At 45.5% G+C, this 26440-nt stretch overlaps 1 protein-coding gene across 4 annotated transcripts in view; it reads right to left on the reverse strand.

The window, feature by feature from the left end:
* LOC138581040 (sulfotransferase 1 family member D1-like) overlaps window positions 1-26440 on the reverse strand; it is a 289076-nt gene that overhangs the window by 78368 nt on the left and 184268 nt on the right. For all 4 annotated transcript variants that reach the window (XM_069652067.1, XM_069652066.1, XM_069652065.1 and 1 more), the window contains 2 exons: window positions 21915-22009; window positions 21076-21256 (listed from right to left, as the gene is read on the reverse strand). In XM_069652067.1, the coding sequence (XP_069508168.1) occupies window positions 21076-21256; window positions 21915-22009 (276 nt within the window). The remainder of the gene's footprint in view (window positions 1-21075; window positions 21257-21914; window positions 22010-26440) is intronic.

The raw sequence follows: 26440 nt of genomic DNA on the forward strand, positions 1-26440 counted from the left end.
ATGACTACATGAATTCTGTAGCGGAAAGCATTTGGGAGCTCATGTTCCAATGAGCAATAACGTACATGATAGGCAAAAAAGCCTTGAGTAAGGCTTTCAAGCCTTCCATTCATGCCATGGCACATTTTCAATCATTTGTATGGCAAAGAAGAGGGGCGGAATGCAACTTGCATTTCAGCCGTCTCCCTTCCTCTCTGCCATGCAAACGCTCCGACATTTGCACCGCCTTTGATTTTCATGCCGGCGCAAATGCTGGTTATCCCTCTGGAATCTGCCTGCTTTATGCATTAGCATAAAGCAGGCGGACCCCACAGGGAACCATTTTCAGATTGCCTGCCATTTATTTGCAATTGTGAATACTGCTTGCCATGCGTGCACAGTAAGCAATGTTCATAATCAAAATTAAATCCTGCCTGACATGCGAGCATGGTGGCCAATGTTGAATTGCAATTGGGAGCGCCGCTCTCCATGCTAACACGGCAAGTGGTGCAGAGGCGTAGCCAGGATTGTCTGACACGTGCGGCTTGAAGCTAAGGTAGTTGGGCCCACCGCAGTGCATCTGTGCATGCCCACACAGAGCTGCTGAGTCGGCATTTACAGATTTTGGCTGGGCCTTGCCCGCTCAGGCCCTACCCTGTCTACGCCTCTGAAGTGGCGTTCACGAGCATGCCAGGCAGCGGTTACTCAATTTGCTCTCGGCATGCAAATGATGGAAATTTGGTGTCAGGGATCCGCCTGCGTGTAAATGTACTTGTAATGGTTCCCTGCGGCCACATTACACTTTGGAGCCACATGAACTCCTCTTTGTTACTTACGATAGATAAACTGGAAGTCCAAGTCTGGTTTGCTTAACTTTATTTTCTTTTTTGATGGCATTTCAGCACCTTCTTGAAAGCATATTGTAATCAATGGGGGAATTGTCTCTAGGGATCCAGATATTTGGCACTGAATGTTGTTCTTGAGCTACAAAGTTCGTTTTTAAGCTGATTCAAGATGTTGCTCAAAATATCATTGATAGTCTTTACACCAAATTGAAGGGCTCTCGATTTCGCTTATTCCGATTTTGAATTACACATCAACAATAGGAAACCAATTAAAGAAAAAGTCGATCATCCAACCTAGTTTGAATTTGAAATTTGAATGCAAGTTCGATGGCAATATATCCCGCACTCCCAACCTCACCCCCTTCCCCACCCATTTGACCATGTTTAAGTAGAGCAAAGGTTAGTGATCTATGTTCCATGCACCCACCCTTGTTGACAATTCCACTATATTCCAAATTAGATACGAGTAAGGGCCTGCAAGAAGAGCCTACCAAATTGCAAAACTAGACCCGCCCCTGGGCCATGCTGACGTTGTTCAGACAAACAGGTCAAAAAAGGGTTTCAAATCTGCATCAAACACTCTCATAAAAAGGCATAGTTGATCCTCTCCACCTGTTCCAGGGAGACATACGTTTGGCCTAACACTGCAGATTAAGGGAAGATCGCCCCTTTCAGTTGCAAAGTGTTAGGATCTTACTTACCAAGATACAATTTATGGCCCACTGGTGATCACTGTGACAAGGACCCCACTGTGTGTCATTAAAGAGGCTAGAGTTGTGTTGAGTCACACTGGGTGACCCAGAATCAATTGCATACTTTCTCCTATCTCCTTCCAGGGCAGTTCCTCTTCCGGGCAGTTGAGGAAAATATATGTTGGGGCAGCAGTCAGCGTGCGTGCAACGCCTCCAAGACTTGTCACTCTTCGGAAAGTTCAACGTATGCATTTTGGACAGAGTCTAGTAGTTGCACAATAGAATTCTGTGTGTGAGGCACCTCCATGCAAAGGAGTCCTTTTTGGGGAGCTCAACAACGTATGTGGGTGAGGGTATGCACCCTGTGCTGCCGTCTGCTGCAAGGAGAGATGACTGCAATGTGGAATCTGGGTGAGTGACACTGCATGTTGCGGTCACATTGCGATAAGTTGACTGAGACACTGAGCCTTTTCTGCCACACACATTTGTGGGTTATGGGGCATGATGCAGGGGCTCCTCCTGCTATTGCTGTACAGAGCCACCAATAGATATGTCCCTTCAGGCATAAAATTACCAATATTGCAGTTTATCAGTATAGTATGTTCTTTTCTTTAACAAACGTACTACTACAATTCTTTTATACAGACAGGCTGAAATGTGAACACACTTTGTCTAATGCTAGACCTAAGCATAGTTGCCCTTCAACACGCTGTAGGAATACTATTCCTCTAACCAGAATGTGTATTCTCCTTTATTCAAATGTTCTTTCCAGATGTTTAGTGAAAGTACTAGTTATTAGATCAAATACATTAGACACGCTAGTCACCAGTCAACAAACCAGGGCCATATTGTATATTCCTCTCCGACCACACAATTATGCTTCCTCTACTATTTATCATGGGTTTACATGTGTATGACTAACGTACCCTCACGCTCTCAGAGACCTACCACAGCATTGAAAGGGGCAGATAATCACTTCACTTTCTGTGTATTATATTTCAATGTAGAACTTGCTCAGAGTCTGCTTCAAGAGTGACAATATAGTCAATAGTAGAAGCAGACATGTTTGTAATGTGCATGTACAGAGTGGGTCTATCAGCCGTACTAGGCACATTCAGCATGTTATGTTGGAGCGATTCCACTATCATTACCCTGACTCTTCACATTCATCTGTATACAAGGAACATTGGAGGGGGATATTCCAAATAGTGTTTAGATCATTCATATCAAGATCATTGCATGATTCTGTCAAGCGTTTGACATTTAAAACTCCCAGTACTAATACAGGATCAGACGCATGAGAAGACGCCCACTCTGCACTAAACGCCTGTTAGAGAATCAACTAGCTCCCTGACATTCCCTTCCCCACTGGGTCATAGATATGAACTCAAAGTAATTTCTCGAAGGACCCACTGGTATACATTTTAATCAGTCAAATCAATATATTAGGAGTCAAAATCAATAAAGGTAGCTTTTTTTTGACAATACTTTGTAGCAATAAGTAGCCACTTTTGTGTTTACCCACCTGTCATGTAATCAATGGTTTATAGATGGAATTCATAGCATCTGAATGAAATGTTTCTGGTTGTCAATTCCTCTCATAGACAGAAAATCTTTTGGGCTAAAAGAAAAAACCCGGACGAAGTTAAAATATGGAAATTTGCTACTTCTTACTTTGGCAGCACCCCCTGATAGTCAGTTAGATGTATTGGGAGTTATCTGTGTACTGAACTTAGCTGTATTCTGGTAGTAGGAAATGAGTTGCACTTCGAGAGATTGTTGGGGTGGGGATTGAGTTGCACATGGATGGAGTGCTGGGGGTGGGAAGTGTGTTGCATTTAGATGGATTGCTGGGGGTAGGAAATGTGATGCACTTGGATGGATTTTGGGGGTGAAAAATTAGTTGTATCTAGATGGATATTTTCCGAGGCGGGAAGGGAGCGGGGGGTTGCAATGGTGCTGCACACTTTTGTTAGCCGTTAGCCTGGCCATTTACACAGATGTTTATGAGGATGTTCTGTCCCCAGCACTCTGAAGATCACGGGGAGAACTGGCCAATGTGCCTTGAAGTCCTTCGAGGACAGACTTGCACCTAGATGATGTATTAGGATTGCCCCTTCTGTGCTTAAAAATCTGTCAGGATAGCTTCCCACTGCACCCAGCCTTGGTAATTTGTGGAGGCTAGCCTGTGTCGCTAACTATTTGTCGCAGCCGCAAGAATCGACAGAGAATGACACTACCTGAAAAAAACATGCGCATCTACAACAAATCTCCATCCAGTTTCTAGGTACGTATAAACACACCACTGCGGTGGACACCAGCCGCAGGCATGGATACCTGCATCAGAATACAGCAGCGACTACGACAATTTGGTCTCGCTGGCACATAATTGTTCCGCCTACTTACACCAGCCTACACCTCAACACCTCTGCCACTGGTATGCAGTGAAGACCTATGGCCAATTCGGGCTAGCTGGACACATACTAAGTCTCTTGCACTCACGCTTTCTCCTGACCTTTCTCAGCACCCATCCACATGCCTGACCTCGTAGGATGCTTTTTATCGGAGCCCGGACAGCCCTCCTAGGCCTTACAATGGCCAATTGAGCACCAGCATTCTAAACCTTCTCCGTGGTTTCCCACATTTTGGACTTCGGTGCCCGAGGGTGTTCCCAGCACTAGCACAATGAGACTATAATATTGGTAAAAGGCGCTATAGAAATGCCAACTAAAATACAATCACTCTGGATGTTCCATGAAAGAATATAGCTATTATAAAGACCGTTTTAAGGCCTCTCTAAGCAGCAGGGCTGCAAGGTTGTTAGAATTGCTATTTGGTTATGTGAGCCATGCATTAAGGTAGGCTAGGTGCTATTTGGTTATGTGAGCCATGCATTAAGGTAGGCTAGGTGCTATTTGGTTATGTGAGCCATTCATTAAAGTAGGCTAGGTGCTATTTGGTTATGTGAGCCATGCATTAAGGTAGGCTAGGTGCTATTTGGTTATGTGAGCCATTCATTAAAGTAGGCTAGGTGCTATTTGGTTATGTGAGCCATGCATTAAGGTAGGCTAGGTGCTATTTGGTTATGTGAGCCATGAATTAAGGTAGGGTAGGTGTTATTTGGTTATGTGAGCCACGCATTAAGGTAGGCTAGGTGCTCTTTGGTTATGTGAGCCAGCCATGCATTAAGGTCGGCTAGGTGCTATTTGGTTATGTGAGCCATGCATTAAGATAGGCTAGGTGCTATTTTGTTAGGTTCTATTTGGTTATGTGAACCACGCATTAAGGTAGGCTAGGTGCTAATTGGTTATGTGAGCCATGTATTAAGGTAGGCTAGGTGCTATTTGGTTATGTGAGCCATGCATTAAGGTAGGCTAGGTGCTATTTGGTTATGTGAGCCATGAATTAAGGTAGGGTAGGTGTTATTTGGTTATGTGAGCCACGCATTAAGGTAGGCTAGGTGCTCTTTGGTTATGTGAGCCAGCCATGCATTAAGGTCGGCTAGGTGCTATTTGGTTATGTGTGCCATGCATTAAGATAGGCTAGGTGCTATTTTGTTAGGTTCTATTTGGTTATGTGAACCACGCATTAAGGTAGGCTAGGTGCTAATTGGTTATGTGAGCCATGTATTAAGGTAGGCTAGGTGCTATTTGGTTATGTGAGCCATGCATTAAGGTAGGCTAGGTGCTATTTGGTTAGGTTTTATTTGGTTATTTGAACTATGCATTAAGGTAGGCTAGGTGCTAATTGGGTATTTGAGCCATGCATTAAGGTAGGCAAGGTGCTATTTGGTTATGTGAGCCATGCATTAAGGTAGGCAAGGTGCTAGGTAGGCTAGGTGCTATTTGGTTATGTGAGCCATGCATTAAGGTAGGCTAGGTGCTATTTGGTGACGTGAGCCATGCATTAAGGTAGGCTAGGTGCTATTTGGGCATGTGAACCACACATTAAGGTAGGCTAGGTGCTAATTGGTTATGTGAGCCATGCATTAAGGTAGACAAGGTGCTATTTGGTTATGTGAGCCATGCATTAAGGTGTGCAAGGTGCTAGGTAGGCTAGGTGCTATTTGGTTATGTGAGCCATGCATTAAGGTAGGCAAGGTGCTATTTGGTTATGTGAGCCATGCAAAGACCGTTTTAAGGCCTCTCTAAGCAGCAGGGCTGCAAGGTTGTTAGAATTGCTATTTGGTTATGTGAGCCATGCATTAAGGTAGGCTAGGTGCTATTTGGTATGTGAGCCATGCATTAAGGTAGGCTAGGTGCTATTTGGTTATGTGAGCCATTCATTAAAGTAGGCTAGGTGCTATTTGGTTATGTGAGCCATGCATTAAGGTAGGCTAGGTGCTATTTGTTTAGGTTCTATTTGGATACGTGAGCCACACTTTAAGGTAGGCTAGGTGCTATTTGGTTATGTGAGCCATGCATTAAGGTAGGCTAGGTGCTATTTGGTTATGTGAGCCATGAATTAAGGTAGGGTAGGTGTTATTTGGTTATGTGAGCCACGCATTAAGGTAGGCTAGGTGCTCTTTGGTTATGTGAGCCAGCCATGCATTAAGGTCGGCTAGGTGCTATTTGGTTATGTGTGCCATGCATTAAGATAGGCTAGGTGCTATTTTGTTAGGTTCTATTTGGTTATGTGAACCACGCATTAAGGTAGGCTAGGTGCTAATTGGTTATGTGAGCCATGTATTAAGGTAGGCTAGGTGCTATTTGGTTATGTGAGCCATGCATTAAGGTAGGCTAGGTGCTATTTGGTTATGTGAGCCATGCATTAAGGTAGGCTAGGTGCTATTTGGTTATGTGAGCCATGAATTAAGGTAGGGTAGGTGTTATTTGGTTATGTGAGCCACGCATTAAGGTAGGCTAGGTGCTCTTTGGTTATGTGAGCCAGCCATGCATTAAGGTCGGCTAGGTGCTATTTGGTTATGTGTGCCATGCATTAAGATAGGCTAGGTGCTATTTTGTTAGGTTCTATTTGGTTATGTGAACCACGCATTAAGGTAGGCTAGGTGCTAATTGGTTATGTGAGCCATGTATTAAGGTAGGCTAGGTGCTATTTGGTTATGTGAGCTATGCATTAAGGTAGGCTAGGTGCTATTTGGTTAGGTTCTATTTGGTTATTTGAACTATGCATTAAGGTAGGCTAGGTGCTAATTGGTTATTTGAGCCATGCATTAAGGTAGGCAAGGTGCTATTTGGTTATGTGAGCCATGCATTAAGGTAGGCAAGGTGCTAGGTAGGCTAGGTGCTATTTGGTTATGTGAGCCATGCATTAAGGTAGGCTAGATGCTATTTGGTGACGTGAGCCATGCATTAAGGTAGGCTAGGTGCTATTTGGGCATGTGAACCACACATTAAGGTAGGCTAGGTGCTAATTGGTTATGTGAGCCATGCATTAAGGTAGACAAGGTGCTATTTGGTTATGTGAGCCATGCATTAAGGTGTGCAAGGTGCTAGGTAGGCTAGGTGCTATTTGGTTATGTGAGCCATGCATTAAGGTAGGCAAGGTGCTATTTGGTTATGTGAGCCATGCATTAAGGTAGGCAAGGTGCTAGGTAGGCTAGGTGCTATTTGGTTATGTGAGCCATGCATTAAGGTAGGCAAGGGGCTAGGTAGGCTAGGTGCTATTTGGTGATGTGAGCCATGTATTAAGGTAGGCTAGGTGCTATTTGGTAATGTGAGCCATGCATTAAGGTAAGCTAGGTGCTATTTGGGCATGTGAGCCATGCATTAAGGCAGGCTAGGTGCTATTTGGGCATGTGAACCACACATTAAGGTAGGCTAGGTGCTAATTGGTTATGTGAGCCATGCATTAAGGTAGACAAGGTGCTATTTGGTTATGTGAGCCATGCATTAAGGTGTGCAAGGTGCTGGGTAGGCTAGGTGCTATTTGGTGATGTGAGCCATGCATTAAGGTAAGCTAGGTGCTATTTGGGCATGTGAGCCATGCATTAAGGTAGGCTAGGTGCTATTTGGGCATGTGAGCCATGCATTAAGGTAGGCTAGGTGCTATTTGGGCATGTGAGCCATGCATTAAGGTAGGCTAGGTGCTATTTGGGCATGTGAGCCATGCATTAAGGTAGGCTAGGTGCTAATTGGGTATTTGAGCCATGCATTAAGGTAGGCAAGGTGCTATTTGGTTATGTGAGCCATGCATTAAGGTAGGCAAGGTGCTAGGTAGGCTAGGTGCTATTTGGTTATGTGAGCCATGCATTAAGGTAGGCTAGGTGCTATTTGGTATGTGAGCCATGCATTAAGGTAGGCTAGGTGCTATTTGGTTATGTGAGCCATTCATTAAAGTAGGCTAGGTGCTATTTGGTTATGTGAGCCATGCATTAAGGTAGGCTAGGTGCTATTTGTTTAGGTTCTATTTGGATACGTGAGCCACACTTTAAGGTAGGCTAGGTGCTATTTGGTTATGTGAGCCATGCATTAAGGTAGGCTAGGTGCTATTTGGTTATGTGAGCCATGAATTAAGGTAGGGTAGGTGTTATTTGGTTATGTGAGCCACGCATTAAGGTAGGCTAGGTGCTCTTTGGTTATGTGAGCCAGCCATGCATTAAGGTCGGCTAGGTGCTATTTGGTTATGTGTGCCATGCATTAAGATAGGCTAGGTGCTATTTTGTTAGGTTCTATTTGGTTATGTGAACCACGCATTAAGGTAGGCTAGGTGCTAATTGGTTATGTGAGCCATGTATTAAGGTAGGCTAGGTGCTATTTGGTTATGTGAGCCATGCATTAAGGTAGGCTAGGTGCTATTTGGTTATGTGAGCCATGCATTAAGGTAGGCTAGGTGCTATTTGGTTATGTGAGCCATGAATTAAGGTAGGGTAGGTGTTATTTGGTTATGTGAGCCACGCATTAAGGTAGGCTAGGTGCTCTTTGGTTATGTGAGCCAGCCATGCATTAAGGTCGGCTAGGTGCTATTTGGTTATGTGTGCCATGCATTAAGATAGGCTAGGTGCTATTTTGTTAGGTTCTATTTGGTTATGTGAACCACGCATTAAGGTAGGCTAGGTGCTAATTGGTTATGTGAGCCATGTATTAAGGTAGGCTAGGTGCTATTTGGTTATGTGAGCCATGCATTAAGGTAGGCTAGGTGCTATTTGGTTAGGTTCTATTTGGTTATTTGAACTATGCATTAAGGTAGGCTAGGTGCTAATTGGTTATTTGAGCCATGCATTAAGGTAGGCAAGGTGCTATTTGGTTATGTGAGCCATGCATTAAGGTAGGCAAGGTGCTAGGTAGGCTAGGTGCTATTTGGTTATGTGAGCCATGCATTAAGGTAGGCTAGATGCTATTTGGTGACGTGAGCCATGCATTAAGGTAGGCTAGGTGCTATTTGGGCATGTGAACCACACATTAAGGTAGGCTAGGTGCTAATTGGTTATGTGAGCCATGCATTAAGGTAGACAAGGTGCTATTTGGTTATGTGAGCCATGCATTAAGGTGTGCAAGGTGCTAGGTAGGCTAGGTGCTATTTGGTTATGTGAGCCATGCATTAAGGTAGGCAAGGTGCTATTTGGTTATGTGAGCCATGCATTAAGGTAGGCAAGGTGCTAGGTAGGCTAGGTGCTATTTGGTTATGTGAGCCATGCATTAAGGTAGGCAAGGGGCTAGGTAGGCTAGGTGCTATTTGGTGATGTGAGCCATGTATTAAGGTAGGCTAGGTGCTATTTGGTAATGTGAGCCATGCATTAAGGTAAGCTAGGTGCTATTTGGGCATGTGAGCCATGCATTAAGGCAGGCTAGGTGCTATTTGGGCATGTGAACCACACATTAAGGTAGGCTAGGTGCTAATTGGTTATGTGAGCCATGCATTAAGGTAGACAAGGTGCTATTTGGTTATGTGAGCCATGCATTAAGGTGTGCAAGGTGCTGGGTAGGCTAGGTGCTATTTGGTGATGTGAGCCATGCATTAAGGTAAGCTAGGTGCTATTTGGGCATGTGAGCCATGCATTAAGGTAGGCTAGGTGCTATTTGGGCATGTGAGCCATGCATTAAGGTAGGCTAGGTGCTATTTGGGCATGTGAGCCATGCATTAAGGTAGGCTAGGTACTATTTGGGCATGTGAGCCATGCATTAAGGTAGGCTAGGTGCTATTTGGTTATGTGAGCCATGCATGGCTGAACCCATTCCTTGCTTTACTACTAATAACCTGTTGTTAATGTTACCCCGTCAGGTTCTGCTATCATATGCTTGAGATTTCCCGTGATTTACATTTACTTATATCGTAACCAGTCCTTCCAGAAACTTCCAAGCATCCATTCACTAGAAAGAACACACAGGTTCGGTGGACGTGTATGTCATCATTGATGAGGCTGGCAGCAGTTTGTTTTTAGTTTTAAGTTTGCTTTAAAAGTCATCATATATGCCATGTGTGTAGAGTGGGGGACTAGACAAACAGTAACTGAACACACATTTTCTTCCTGTAAATTTCAAATTGATGAATCTGTCAAAATGGCGGCCCAACATAATCCAGAAGCGCTGTGTATTGTTCACAAGCGCGTGGATGAAGAAATCAGACAACGGGTCTCGCCTCTGGTTACGGAACTGTTGCGTAGTTAATAAGCGGTATTGCGCACGCGCGGCCCACAACGAGGCTCGCGCATGCGCGTTCTGAATAAAGACGGTCCCGGCCGGCAGTTCGCGCCGGAGACCATAGCAGCAACACGTCTCTGGCATGTCTGTCTGTATGAGTGCTGGATGCGTGTGTGTGTGCCAGCGCGTGGGGCCTGACATCGCCCCACAATGCCACACTGGTGAGGAGGACGGCGCGGGAGCAGTCCTCTGCTCCGGTAGCGTCCAGGGAGGAGAACGCTGCTCCGTGTCAGCACAGGCCCACACGTGTGGCCGGCGGCCATCTTGGATTGTGCGCGGAACGCAGTGGTTGCGGCCCGTGAGGGTGCTCGTGCGCCACCTGCGATTTGCACAGAAAAAAACCTTAATTTTTGGACCCTCCACAGCCTGTGCAGCTGCAAGATTGTGGCACTTTGACGGAAGGAAAGAAGAGAGGTACTGGGGAAAGTATTGCGCCAAGGGTGATCCGGAGCCCTATCTTCAAAGTAGTTCAACGCATACCTGTGAGTACCACGCAGCAAAATGGGGGAGGAAGAGGAACAGGATGGCGCCCCTGCCCCCATCCCTCGCAGGGTGAACAGCACACTAGCCCCCATGTCCGAATTCGATACCACGGGCCCTCCTTCCAAGTTGGGGCCTAAATGGCTCCTATGGGTGAAGAGGTTGGAGATGTTCTTCACGGCCTCGGGGATCACGGAGGACGAAGAAAGGATCGCAATCACGGTGTACTCGGCAGGGGCCGAGGTTCACAAGATATATGACTCTCTGAACATTCCGGCTGCGACATATGCTGCGGTGAAGCAAGCGCTCCGAGATCACTTTCTGCCAATGGCGAATGTAGACTTTGACAGGTTCGTCATGAGTGCGGAAAGACAACGAGAGGAAGAGTCATTGGATCAATTTTGTGCGCGACTCAGAGTTCTGGTAAGCTCTTGTAAATGGGGAAATGAAAAGGAGATGGTTCGGAACCAGTTGTTGCAGGGCTGCAGCTCCGGTAAACTGAGGAGGCAGGTATTGAGGGAGCCTGGTTTGACCCTACAACAGATCCTGGACACAGGGAGGGCTTATGAGCTGGCTGATGCGAGGGGTGCGAAAATGGATGCAGTCACGCATGGGAGAAAGGAAGGTGAGGCTTTTGCAATCGGCCGCACTACCCCAGGAAAGTCAAGGTGGACATCAAGAGGAGGAAGATGAAATATTCTTCATCTCAAGTATAGCTGAAGGCCCGGCAGAAGACGACAACCCAAGTGCACAGTTAACATTGGGGAAACACCCACACCAGTCTTGATAGACACTGGAGCTTCCGTCTGTGTGTTGGCGACGGAACACTACAACGCACTCCCTGGTCCACCAAGCCTGGCCAAGTCCACAGCACGTATATACGCTTTCGGAGGACACACACCGCTCCCCATCCAAGGAGTATTCGTGGCCCCAGTCACTCACGGACAAAATCGAATAAGAGCGAGGTTCTTTGTCACAGATGTGAGCCCGAATTCCCTTCTAAGTTGTGCTGCAGCTGAGGTATTGGACATTGCACACTTCTCATTTGCGGTCTACCACACTGACTTGGAAAATTTGTTGAGTCGTTTTGAGACGATATTCAGAGACATAGGGAAACTAAAGGCTGACCCAATATGCCTCCACATTGATGGGTCTGTGAGACCAACGGCTCTCAAACACCGCCGCGTCCCTTTCCATCTGAGGACACAGGTGGAATGCAAGCTACAATCCATGATAGACAAAGACATCATTGAGAAGGTAGAGGGCCCCACCCCGTGGGTCTCCTCAATCGTGGTAGCCCCAAAGCTCAAGCAGCCGGGTTCGGTACGCATCTGCGTGGACATGAGGCTTCCCAACCTAGCGATCAAAAGAGAGCACCACATAACACCCACCCTGGACGACATCATTGGGGAGCTTCAAGGGGCGAAAGTGTTCTCAAAACTGGATTTGAGATACGGGTACCATCAGTTAGAGCTCTACCCCAAGTCAAGATATATTATAATGTTTACGACTCACGAGGGGTTATACCAATCTAAAAGGCTCAGTTTTGGTATCTCTTCCGCGGCAGAGGTCTTCCAGAATACCATCAGGGGAGCCCTGTCTGGACTCAAGGGCGTGATAAACATGTCGGATGACATTCTGGTCTTTGCCTGTTCCGAGGCTGAACACCTAAAGCATCTGGAAAGCACACTGCTGAGGCTACGCGACCTAGGGTTGACACTGCACAAAGAGAAGTGTGAGTTCCTGAGGGACAGGCTGGAATTTTTCGGGTTTGTCTTCCACGGGGGGTGGGGGGGAGGGGCATCTCACCTGATCCCGAAAAGGTAAAAGACATCCGGGAAGCGACCCCGCCAACCTCACCATCTGAAATCAGAAGCTTCCTGGGTATGGTGACGTATTGTGGTTGTTTCATCCGCGATCTAGCCTCCCTGTCGGAACCCCTGAGAGTGCTCACCAGAAACGACATCGCCTGGAACTGGGGGGAGAAAGAACAGAGGGCTTTCAACAACATCAAAAATGCCCTATCGGAACAAGAAACAATGGCATACTTTAATCTGGATCGGGAGTCTGAAATTGTAGTTGATGCCAGCCCTGTAGGACTGGGGGCTGTCCTCATGCAGGCAGACAATCAAGGAACCATGAGGCCCATCGCATATGCCAGCAAAGCGCTAACAGAGACGGAGAGACGGTACTCTCAGATTGAACGGGAAGCTCTGGCCATCCTATGGGGGTGCAGGCATTTCCGGATATACATTTTGGGGAAACCGGTCGTCGTGATAACAGACCACAAGCCTCTCATCCCGATCTTGTCCGGAACGTCATCCAAACCACCACCTAGAATAGAGAGATGGATGCTGTTGTTAATGGAGTATGGGGTCAAACTGCTGTATCGACCAGGCCCTGACAACCCGGCAGACTACCTGTCCCGCCATCCAGGTGCGGGGAGGACAAAGGACACAGTGGAAGTGGCAGAGGGTATTGAAGCAATACATCTCGCGGTCGAATCGGCGCTGCCCGTTGCCCTATCCCGCCAGGAGATCGCTGAAGACTCCAACAAGGACGAGACGTTCACAAAAATCAAGCTTGAAATGGCAAATGGAGAATGGTGAGAGGTCCTACATGACAACTCCCGAAGGAACGCAGGGGCTCAGAAAGACCTGCAGGCCCTCTGGAAGGCGCGCCATGAGCTCTCGGTAGCCGAGGATGGCCTCCTGCTAAGGGGTCACCAGATTGTCATCCCGAGAACACTGGTTGACAAGGTTCTGCAGCTCGCACACAATGGGCACCAAGGGATGGCCAAGATGAAAGCAAGACTGAGACTCAAGGTCTGGTTCCCCGACCTGGAAAGTAGAGTGGAGAAGTTTGTGAGAAGGTGCATCCCCTGCCAAGCAGCAATCCAATCCATGGAGAGAAGTGACCAGCCATGGGGGACGGTCCATGCCGATTTTGGATCCACCGGCCGAGGGCTCTATTTTCTAGTGGTGACAGAGCAGTGGTCCCGCTATCCAGAGGTTGAACTGGTGGAATCGACGGCGAGTGACCACACCATCATGGCGCTGGAGAAAATGTTCGCCACGCATGGATTTCCGGTGGAGATATGCTCAGACAATGGGGCACAGGCTGGCGGACACCTTTATTTTATGGGATAACCACATGCAGCAGCTCAACGATAAACTATAGTGATGACATTTTAGTATATGTAACTGATCAAAAACTCACAATGATACCTTATCGCAATGATATTTATCGCAATTTACATTGCTCTAAAAGAGGCTCAGTTAACAATGGAAAAAGAAAAAATATGAATTCAACAGGTCGACAAGTTTTACAGGAACTATTTTTCAATTTTGGAATGCAACAAAATAAGTGTCCTAATGTCTGTTTTGGCAGCAGTCCCTTGACGTGCTAAAGTCACAAATAGGACTGGTTTCCATCATGTCAGCGGGCATGTGAAGACATCAAGAACCGTATTGGTATTGTAAATCCAGTCTTCCAAGGCATATTGTGACGCTACATTGTGTATTGAAAATGCCAGCCTACTGGGCTTAGGTCCCATTTTGGCTCAAAACAAGTTGGGGGGCGTGGGGGTGAAGTGAGAAACACACAGATGGATTGGGTTGCACAATTATAGAATTTCAAGTGACATAGAATTACACGGACGGCGGTAAGGGTTTACCGGTACCGGTAAGGGCACTGGTACCGGTAAACCTTTACCGCCTTACTACGAGGTCCCTTTGCAGGTAGGTACTTTAACGCCTGCTGTTTAGCAGGCGTTAAAAACCAACCCGCAAAGGGACCAGGGTGCTAATTACGGTACCGCAATTTGCGGCACCGTAATTAGCGCCTTCCCCATTCCCATAAAGCCCTATGGGGCAAAAATGGGAATCGGGAAGGGCAATGGGGGAAGGGGGAATTACTGCCCCGCCAACCTTGGAATAGGGCGGTAATTCCCCTTTCCACCAAGGCGGTGCTGGTATTTTACCGGCATGGACCAAGGTGCTAATGGCACCTTGGTCCTCCGCCTACCGTGTAATGAGGCCCATAGAGAGCCTACTATCAGGCAGAGAAAGAAAGAAAGCTCAGAGGTGATGTGGGCCTGGGAGCACCATCCTCCAATCTTATATGAGAAAGAATTCACAGTTGTGAATTATGATCCAGTATATTTAACTATTTAAGGTAACCCTGGGCCAGTATTCACCCTCAAGGTAGGGGTTGCGATTACAAGAACACCAACTTAAGGAGCAAGCGGTCACTTGCTGACCAACATGTCAATTCCACAGTGCACCAGGCCAAGCCAATGGTCCAATATGACCCCACATTGCTTTCTCTGACTTAGTACCAGCATAGCTTTGGGGGAAAACTCTAGTGAATGCTCCAGGAGCTGACCAGGAGTAGATGTTACAGAAATGCAACATTTTAAGATGAGTTTGTCAGAACATTAAGTCACAAACGAAGGACTGTTGTTTATAAAGAGTTATATATTGATTCTGGTAAAGATGAGGGCAGAGCTGGCCAGCGTTGCACCGGAGGTAGGCTGGAGTGCAGAAGCTACCAAAGTACTCATGCAACAAAAGGTTTGGTTTCCCACGCTGTACGAAATGCTTACGCCCACCCTGAAGAGCTGACATCCAATGAGTTGCTCAGAAAGTCATGTGACTTCTGTGGACTTCTGGGGTTCAGTTTCATCAGTTTCATCAGTTCAGTATCTATTAATGGCTAAAGTTGAATACTCAACATACCCTGGAATTCAGCTGGCAACAGCTGGCAACAGCAACATCTGCTACTGCCACTACTCCTGCCCTTGACAAAGTGCTTTCAGCCCAAGAAATTCTCTAGGGAGTCAAAGCAGATAATGGAGCAAGGAATTTCATTTGTTGTTGGAGAATTTAAAATTCAGACATGGAAAAAACACTGCCCAGTGGTTGTAGGCCAATGGACCTTGTTGAACGTTTTATGAACAGTATAAACATCATGGTGTAATCCCGCTGTAGGAATTTGCAGAGACTCCCTCCCGGGTAGAAGAGACCTCAGAAAAAAGTCTCTCAATCTGCTCTGATAGATTCCTAGCTTGTACCTAAGATTATTACAGCTTTATGGAGTCTGATGTGGAGCAGCAATACAGGGAGATTACAGTGCGGCTTATGACCGCAGGGCGGTTCCACGTCTTCGACACGCTCCATCTGATGCAGTAACCACTCGGGTCTTTCCCACATTTCCCTTTGCCACGCCATGGCACTCCGCCCGACTACACCTCCTGCCGTCAGGTCCCTTGCCGGCCTCAATTACCACATTACTGTTTGGTTCCTGGCTGTGTCGCCTATTTGTAATCCCCCTTCCTGTGCCTTCTCAGACTGCTTCCCTCCCCCTTTCCCGATCCTTTCCTGATGTATGGTCCTGTGCTGCCATTTACAGCGCAGTAACGACACCGCATGGCGTGGCAATAACAACGCCAGTGCCGGCAAAACACGTCACCGGTAGGCGAACGCACCAAGAAAAATACTCAAACAGGGCTCTAGTAAACAGTCTGCACCCTGGTTTTCAGACACTTAAAAGGAGACACAAAAACTGTGTGCCGCTTAGAATGGCTCTGGCGGTGCTCCTACCATATGAATGAACAACATTCATAGGGCCCTCAAACTCAACATGAGCACATCATAGTGGTCAAATCTAGCTAGTATCACTCTAAAAGTATGCCTGCTGAAAACCCTCAAAATCAAGTTCTTTAAAATAATTAATGATATGAAGTCATCTAAAGCATTTACATAAACCCCTCTGACTTCCCAAGAATCGGTAAACAATCTCTCCTCATTTTTTATTTAAAACCCCAAAATATCGATGAGACAATTGCTTCTCACTCAGTGCACCAATCCCCTCCACGTCTGCCCTTCGCCTAAGCCATTGTCAACACAATGGAACTCTTTTACACGCTTTCGGGGAATGAACTGCCTCATTGCTGTAATGTCTAAAAACTTGCTCTGAAACGGATTCCATGCCAGCTAAACTGCTCACCTCCCTCTTGACTGTTTTAGCACCTCCATCAATTGTTTTTTTTGTTGTCAGGAAAACCCCTGACTGACCTCCAGGCTGCTACTGTCTTACCCTTATGGAAGAAGCCTACCCTCCATCCAGGATCTGCCAAGATAATAGAATGTGTCATAATTCTTTCGCTGAGAGATTTTGTTAAGACATTCATGCCCTGGACACAGATTCCATTTAGGCAGTCCCAGAGGACACAATCTGTTTTGCTGCCCTTCATAGATGATCTTCGTCTTGCAGCAGGTGTTGGCAGTGTCTCTGCTTTCATTTTGTTAGATCAGTCACCAGCATTTGACACCATTGACCAGTCAATTTTTCTGAATGACCTGTAGGCCATAGCAATTGGTGGTGCATCTCTTGGATGTTTTGCTCTTTGTTCCCTTCTGCAAAATGTCTCTCTTTATCCTCTGGCGATGCATATCCACCACCAGGGACACGTTTGTATTCTTATGCAGGTGACCCCCAGATCCAGGTCTGGTTGGGCAGGGATCTGGGTAGACCGGATTACCGGATTACAATCTGCTCGACTGCTTGAGAGCCCGAAACGGAAAACACATGTTTGTGGGGGATAAAACTATGGGGGCCCCTACTTTGGCCACCAGAAATGGTACGATCCCTGTGTTCAAAAACATGGTTTTTCATTTTGACCAAGATCTTTTTCTTAAACTACACATTAGGACAGTGGCAAAAATGTGTATTCTCGCCTTGAGAATTCTTAGGAAAGTTCTTCCACCGCTTCCTGCTGTGCTTGGGCTTTTAGCTCTGCGCTTCTTATTTATTTATTTATTTACTTATTTATTCATATTTGTAGAGCGCGCAACAGCTCGAGGGCATTGTGGCGCTTGTAACAGTGGGTGATCAGAGCTTAGTTAATCTGGGCCTTCCCAACTCTCCGGTCTGTTGCCTTCAGATTATACAGAAGGCTGCAGCTGGATTGGCCACTGCTTCTCTTTTTCGTAACCCCTTGAGACTACTGCTTTCATCCCTTCACTGATTAACCATGCAAGACATTATTAAGTTCCCGGTTATATACCACGGTTCAAAGTGGTTTGCGCAGAACTGGCCTCCCATTTCCTAAATGCAAATGGTCTTATTATGGTTCTTCCTTCTCTCTTCGCTCCGACAATCAGCTTCTTTTAGTAGTGCCATGTTTCAATCGCGCTCACTTAGGGCAATGCTCCTTTTCAGTTCTCGCATCCACCCTATTGAACAGCATCCCTTTGGCTATTTGCAAGATAGATAAGCCTCTTGCCTTCCATCACATTCTTAAAACATGTATTTTCCTTCAACTGCTCTTCGTCTTCAGGTCTGTTCCAGTATTCAGTTTGGCTTCAACAGATAGCGCCATGATGCCTGGCGATGGCCAGCGGCTCTATAAAACCATAAATATAACCATAAACATAACAAGTCTGTGGGAGTGGGCAGTTTAAGAAGGTGGCAGGCTTAGCCTTAGGTTCAACTATTGAGGGATTATCTCCTCATCCTCACTTCTCATGGCACTATGAGAAGGCGTACATCGGGACTGATCTTTGGTCACCTAGTAAGGGTCTGCAGCCATCAATTTACAATTGGTTGTGGGCCTCAGGAGGACCTGCATGGATATATGATATGATAGTTTATTTATATAGCGCCTTTACACAGTGTGCTTCAAAGCGCTTCAAGGCAAGGAAGGGAACAAGGGAAAATACAATGACATTCTTACAGGCCATGAACAGTAAGGATGTGAAATTAACTATCGCACTCGGCCTGACGACATTTCTGATAGTGCAAGAGCTAAGACATAGATAAGGAAGGGAGGGGGAGAGTGAGAAACAGACAGGCGACTACCGTACTAGGCCTGATGACATTTCTGGTAGAGCCAGAGAAAACAAAAGGTGAGGGAGAGGGGTGCAGAAAGGGAGGGGAGGAACAAAACAAGCAACTATCGTAATAGGCCTGACGCTAGTGCTGGAGGGGGGGAATAAGTAAGGGGAGAGGGGAGAAGACAGACGAGGTTGCTATCATACTAGGTACAGGGACACTTCTGATAGAGTAAGTGCATAGAAGAAAGTAAGGGGAGAAGGGGAGGAGACAGGAAAAGGGAGAGGGGAGGGGAGGAGAGAACAGAAAGTAAGCAGTCTTATACATGAGAGACTTATAAAAGCATAACACGTAACACATGGTGAGATACTCTGATTTGCAACAAAGGGCACCTAAGAAGGTGTTATTAGTCAAGCAACGGATTGCAGGATACACTGCGCCTACTTTTCATCCCCCCACTCTCCACACATGGAAACAACGGGCTTTATGGCCCCAATCGCAGGAAACTCATCTCACTTTAAAAGATTTGAAGAGCAGGGAAATCGGGGTTTCTATGGAGATTCACTCCACTGAACTGACAAACGAAGCAAAATAAACGAGCAGGTGGTGATGTGTTTACTCTTAGAGAAGGAGTTGATCCTGAGTTACCGCAAGGAGCTGTTGTGTTGCCATGGAAACACATGATGATGCGGAAGAGAAAGGAGGGGCATGGCAACCAGGGGATCTGGAAGAAATGTGGGGTATGTATGTTATGTGGTTGGACCTGCAAAAATAGTAATATTTAATTGCGCAGAATATCTGCTTAGCCGTTTCCTTTTCTTGCCCCACATACATATCAAAGTTGCAGACAAGCAGAGGTATGCTTCACCCCGAGGTTTCTACCACACACAGTTTCTATCCAATAAGGTGCCCAATGCAAACAAATAAAAACGGGCCCACTTCAGGGGTGCGCATCTTACTCCCATCAGATGAATTCGCGCAACCTCTCTGAAGCCTATTGTACTATTTCCCCAATCTCCCTATCTTACTTCCTTGATTTGTCTTCCTCTTTGCTTCTCCCCTTTCTAGCTCATCTGCCAACCATCACTCAGTGCACATCTCTTCTTGGTTTCATTTAGACCAATCACACGTCCACCTTACTTTAAACAATTCCTTCACTTCAACTCTCTAACCTTGATTTGTTGTCTGATGCACATTCTTTCCTGGCTCCCTTCTTCTGTACTTTCTTGAATTCTGTGGCATCCTCCCACACTTTCTCTCCATTTCTCTTTCTTTATTCCACTCTCCCTTTTTTTGGATTTTCCATCAATACCCTGCTTCCCTTTGCTCTCATCCCCCTCTACTTCTTATTTCTTTATCATGGTTTCTTTTTCTTTCAACCCCTTTCTCGTTTTACCTTTATACTTTTCTTTTATTGTCAAATTCCTGTTCATTTTCTTTGTTTTCATGCAATCTGCCTTTCATTATTATCTCTGACCTCATCTCTATTGTGCCACCTCTTCTCCTTAACCTCCTCCTGTTGCTTAACCTACTGTCTCACCCAACCTCTGATTCCCACTTGGCGTTCTCTTTATTTTTATTTGAATTTTTGTGCCATTACCGCCCCCGTTTGCTAATGGTCACACCCTGCCTAAAGATGCACAACTCCTATGCAAGTTAAAATACCTTTAGACTGGAGTTAGATGGTTGATCAAGCTTGATTATGCCGGATTCACTCTTGCCGGATGGTTGATCAAGCTTGATTATGCAGGATTCACTCCTGCCTTTTCAGTGCCACGCCACATTCTGTGCCTCAGGCACCTGCCTGCTTCGCCCACCGCTAGAAATGGCCCTGCACTCGGCAATTCATGTCTGCTTCTTCCTGTTATTTGATGGGCTCCACAAAATTCCACACCAGGCGACACAGCAGCAGAGTTATAGATCTTCTCGTAGGGCCGCATCCATATTCCATTTCCCTTCTTTCCTTTTATGTTTTCACCTTTTGCCCCCTTTTTTCAACCAGTTTGTTTTTAAACTTTTTAAAAAACGATTAAAATAACTTTACATATATACCAATGTGAACGCATAATGGAAATCAAGCACTGATCTTTTCATATGTCATTTCTTCCCCTCCTCCTGTGAGAAGCCTCGAGACCCTTTACCAGATCCTTTTCCCAGAAAGCGTATAGAAATCGATAAGAAAAACAGTAGTGCTCAGTGACTTATTTGAGATAAGGGGACTCATTATGAGTTTGGTGGAAACACTGTTTCCGTCGCCTGATATCCCAGTGCCACCGGGACATTACAAGTCTCAGTGGCCCAGGATATCAGGCGGCGGAAAGTGTAAGGGCCCATTCCCATGAAGTCCCAACGGTGCTGTTGCTTCTCTGACAATTCCGCCTACCGGGGCCGCTGCACGCAGCAGGTCAGAACTGCTGGACGCAACGGCTCCGGCAGGCAGAGTTGGAGTGTGGCGGTCCGGAAAGGGTGCCAGTACGGTGCGACGGGTTCCCTTATTTTTGGACCGCCACACTTGGAATGAGGCCCAGTGTGTCTTAGACAAAAGGGAACACCAGGGAGGAGAAGACAAGGTGGGTGGATAAGTGTCAACTTCAATTAGGAGAAACCAGCACAACAACAAGATTCAGGCCAAGAGGTCCTCACCTTTCCTCATGAAGGGAGAGATGCTGTGGTCCATGATGTATACAGGTGCCAATGTGTAATTGGACAGGGGATTTTTCTTCATTTCCTGGAAGGACGTAACATGGACGATTTTCTCTAAAACCTCCTTGCTAACTTCCTTCTCCATGAACTGCAGTATCCTACGGATCTCGCGCTTTGGATCCTGTATTGTTAGAATAACATGGATAGACTTGTTAGAAGAAAAAAAGGAGTGGGACGAGTGTCCGACAAGATCAGCTGGAGGACAAAGGTCTGAATTGGTGTTGAGAATATCAGAGTTTTTATTTCATTTTATTTCGTTTTTATGAAATGAGAATTTAAGTGTAAATTTTAGTTCAGATTTGTATGTGGAATTTGACATGTTCTATTTGCTGATACTCACACATTTACATTAGAGCAAATGAGTGGATACCCACGAACATCTCAGTTTTGCACCTGTTACTTTGTACTCAAATCTCAATGGCTCAAAGTGAAGCAACCATGGAGCTGCCCAGGGCATCTCTGAGATACCCTTCAGCAAATCAATGTGAACAACATTTGTACGATATCACCCAAAATATGATCCAGGAAATTCCAGGTGTAAGTAATCAGATATAAAGGACATCTCCTCATTTGCCCCAGTGCAAATACTTCAGAATTAGGTCCTGTGTATATATTATATATTTTATGCTATGCCGTGTGCTTGTTTGATGGATGTTTCCTTCATCCAAATAAACTTACTATGATGATATATATATAAATAAATATTTAATTGGATAATGGATTGCGAACCATCACATGAAGATTGATGGTTTGAGGTGGTAAAGCATGACCAACCTTACCTCCTTCAAGTCCTCATAGAACAGATACAGGATCCGGTGTTCCTCTCGCTTCTTCCACCATCCCTTCACATGGTCATACCAAGAGCCGAAGACAACTGGGAGACAGAGGAAAGCAAAGCATGAGGCTGCACAGAAAGGGGGTGTAGTTACATCAAAGCTAACACCACAGAAGTTGGTCACACAATTGTAAAGCAGAGGCACTTTTACCCAGATATCAGCTCCCGATAGATGGTGAAATGATCAGGATGAGGTGTGGCACAGTGGTTAAGATGTCGAAGGCAAGACATTGTAGTTGTAATCGTGGCATACCTGCTTGACTGCATTGTGTTTTCCTCGCCAAACCACTTTATCTGTTTATGCCTCAGTTCCCTTCTCTGCCAATATTGGAAATACTTAACACAGACTGAGTAACCGTAGTAAGACATTTGAGTTTTACATGTGTTAAGGATGTTGAGTGTAGCACTGACAAAAACAAACCAATAGGCCTGTTGGGCAAAAACATATTTGCTCTCTAGCGCCCACAGTTTAACATGAAAACACTGTAAAGAGAGGAACCGTCCATCTATTTTTAAACCAGTGAACCTAGGTACATGTCTCTGCAAAGATCTTAAGTCTCCCTTTTGTGCAAGTTTAATACCCCTAGTAAACAGTGATGAGCCGCCTATCTAGGGGAAAGACTGAGAGAGAACTGTCCCTGTCTGCAATACCTGGTTAGTGAGAACTAGCCACTTGTGTATCATTAATATAACAATGATGGTTAAAGCTGGTCATAATCTGTTTGATTCGGAACTGTTTTACCACCATTTACGAAAAACATTTCTAAAAAATCTTTTTGCAAACGTTGGAAAGGGCTGCTATATATTCCTATTCCCCATGTCTGCCGTGTACTATTCCTAATAATATTTATCATTTTTACTGAATGAGTTGGCAAAGGAAACAAGTGAGAAATAATCTTCACTTGAAATTATTCCACATCAATCATTTGCCTAGGTGTGTATCTCTACCTTATACATCCAATGGTATCCTCAACCGGTTTCGGTGGGAAACACTAATTTATTTCACCTTCATCAGGACTGTAGGTAGAAATAGAGACACATATGGTACTCTATTGAGGATAAAAACAATCTCTGGTGCATCATACCAGAGCAAAAGGAGAGAGTCGCTTATGTTGCCAAACGCTTAAAAACTCACCAGTGTGGTGCCACACTGGTGAAATTTTAAACGTTTGCCAACATAAGTGGGTCTCTCATTTTGCACTGTTATGTTGTACCAGAGATTGTGCATCAGGTATGTGTGCCCTCCTATAGTTATTTTCATCCTCATTCACTATTTCTGTTTTGTCCCTAACACAGTGTGCATTTTCCAGAGCTCGAGGACGTTTTGCTGTGATATTATTGTTGTGACAACCAAACAAGACGCAGGGAGGTTCATGATTTCACACTGAACCTACCCGTCTTGATGAAGCTGTAAAAGTCGCACGAAAGGGGAGGAGACCGGAGAGACAGAAAGGAATCCCGTGAGTTACAAATCAACTCGCTGGCTTACACAGAAACGTGCAGCATCCTATGGCCGAGAGAAAGTGAACCGCAGAATTGGACACTCAGCGTTGGGAAACAAGAGAGAGGAGAGAAGCCAATGCAGACGTGAGGCATCCTTATTCAGAAAGAGAACCGAGCGGTGGTGTGACCACAACAGAGCCGTGGGGGAACAGAGGTCCAAGGAACAATGCTGATACCGCACTGTTAAGCCTAAAGCAGAACTACTGGCGGACGAGAAACTAGAGAACTCGCTTGTGCAGCAAAGCAAAGGAAAAGCAGCAGAGGATTCATGAGAAGCTGTCCTTACAAATCAGCGAGAAGATCCACCCTGAATAATACATCCGGTGACGTTATCACTGAACATGGCAGGTAACGGGGAAATGGAAGACCCAGGAGAGGGACCGAGCATCATTGCTGGAATGCTCATACTCGTCACAATCGAGATAACGCATGGACATGAAATTAAGTAATTGAGAATAATACCTGGAATATTCTTACTCGTCCCAGTGAAAGAGAACATTTTGATACACTACAAAAATAAGAGAGGGAATGAACATCAATACCAGAATGTTCACATTGAAGTTAAGTCAGACAAAGAAGATCTATTTTGAGGAGAGATATATCAAAGAAGAGACAAGTCGGAGAGAAGGTTAAAACAGAGAATAAGAGCCAAAGCCAAAGATAGACCAGAGACTGTGAACTATATGCCAAAGACAAGAAAATAAAAGGGAAGGGATACATTTGCCTTTTGGAAATATAAGGATAACTACAAGTAAAATAAATCAAAGAAAGAACTAGAAAGGAACAGAGAATAGTTACATGAGAGAGAAGAATCAGAAGTTGAACAACCCTGTAATGGAACTGTATGAATTGTTAAAAACAGTCACTAGGAACTACAAAAGGATAGTTTACTGAGATGAACTGTGTGAAAACCCCAGAAGGGAGTCATTCTCCTGGTATTGGTTATAATAGGTTAGTTTGGACTTTGGACATATTCTATTTGGACTCTCACTGATGACTGACGAGGACCTTAGCTAGTTTTGTTATGCAAGAAAACGCCATAATATAGGGAAAGATAGGCATTTATCCTTTAATTTAATAAAACTTTCATTATGATGGAAAATCAGAGTCTGTGTCCTTCTGATCTGCCACAACTCTCTCTCGATATATATACTCAGGTAAAAACATTTAGTTGCAGGGACATTAAGGTGAGAACTCAATGCAACAAAAACCCTACAATTCAGCTAAAGCCACCTTAACTGCACGCCCCCTGTTGCGCAGCCTATGACCTTCAGCCACGGCCAGTGGGCACATCTACTCTATATCTACTCTATATTTTAAAACACTTGCAACCCATCGCTCACACACGTTGATCAATCACAAACTGATTTTGACCTGTTTTGACAGTGGTATTGCAGGAGACTTTAGGCAGGGTGTCTGTGAGGACTTTGCAGGATTCATCACACATAGCCATTGGCCAGATTGTCTGGGGCATTGCCAAAAGGCGATGCTCCGTTCAATCGGGCCCCTGGCCATGGTCTCCAGAGACTGACAATGGTGTTAAAGTGGGCATAGCCACCAGGGTCCAGCTATTTGGTAACAGTTTCAAAATCATGATAAGCTTGAATGCAAACAAAAATTCTGCTTGCGGCTGCAGCCCAAAGTGTTGAGCGATTTTGCAGCAAAGCTGCGTGAGGAGCATCAGCAAGGATCCGAAAGCATGCTTTTGCAAATCTCTCCTGTGTTTTGTTTTTTCAAAAGCGTCAAAATTTAAGTACACAAAATAGTGTTATAACTGTGCTGCCTGGGCAATGGGCCTGGCTTCCGGCAAAGGCACATATTTATAATGGACCAGGATGCAGGCTAGATGCAGTGGAAAGGGTGGTTTGGTGGGGTGAGGTCATGGTCGAGCATCATTCCCTAGGCAGTTCAACCATGACTTGCATCCCCAGTATGCGCTGCTGAAAATGACACACATCAGTATGCGCTGCAAAACATATGTTTGTTATAGGAGGTTTACAGTCCTTTCATATATGTTAAAAGAAGAATTATTAAGAACTTATATACAGTGCTGTAACCTGAAAATCATGAAACAGTTTTACTTATGAAAACAATTGAAATGTATTGAAAAAACTTTTTAAAGGGACTTTATTGGTGACGCACCCAAAAAAGGTCTTGGAGCTCCCCTACCAAGAACAAACACGCCCATATAACCTGTTCTATGGGAAGGTGCCAACTTGGGAGGGTCTACAACCAGGTTTTAGTTCACTGTACCTTTCACAGAGGAGAAATATCCATTTGCATATGAGTCTTTGTCCCACCCACAAGGGCAGTCCAGCACCAAAATGCTAGGCAATTCTCCTCTGAACAAGAGTATCAACAGCAACCCCAGACAGGTGTTTTGGCCTAGTCAGGCCTCATTAGTGAGGTGAAGCTGTGCCGTATTTGTGGAGCCCTAACATCTCTACACTGCCAGTGGAGTAACTTTGCTGAAAATGTTGGGGGGGGACAGGGATGGGGTGGAGGGAGGGCGATTGGTGGCTCTTAGGGATCGTTTCGGCCAAATTGTTCGATAAAATTTGGTTGAATGGTAGATTTGACTGAATTCAGTCACCATCATTAGTTTGAAGCCAAAGATACCGAAATATGAAGAGCTGGGGTTGTAGGGGTGTCCCCTGCTCGCCATGTTCAGGATTTTTTCCTTCGCGTTTGTGGGGGTGTCCCCTGCTTCATCAGCATTGTTGGCAGGGGACCCAACAAAAAAAATAAGAAAAAGGGACACTGCAGCGTCAGATCCGATCTGCGTTAGATGGATGGATATGACTCTGCAGGGTACAGGAGAGGTGGCGGATCGAGAAAAGGTCAGTAGAGGGGGTTTATGGGTGTACTGGCGGTTTGGGGGGGACATGGTTTTGGGTTTTTGTACCAAGGCAAAAACATATTCGCAGCGAAAATGACTACGGTCAATTTCGCCGTAATTATGTAGCT

The sequence above is a fragment of the Ambystoma mexicanum genome, chromosome 3p (genome assembly GCF_040938575.1).
Source record: "Ambystoma mexicanum isolate Mex_15411 chromosome 3p, UKY_AmexF1_1, whole genome shotgun sequence".
Lineage (NCBI taxonomy): Eukaryota > Metazoa > Chordata > Amphibia > Caudata > Ambystomatidae > Ambystoma > Ambystoma mexicanum.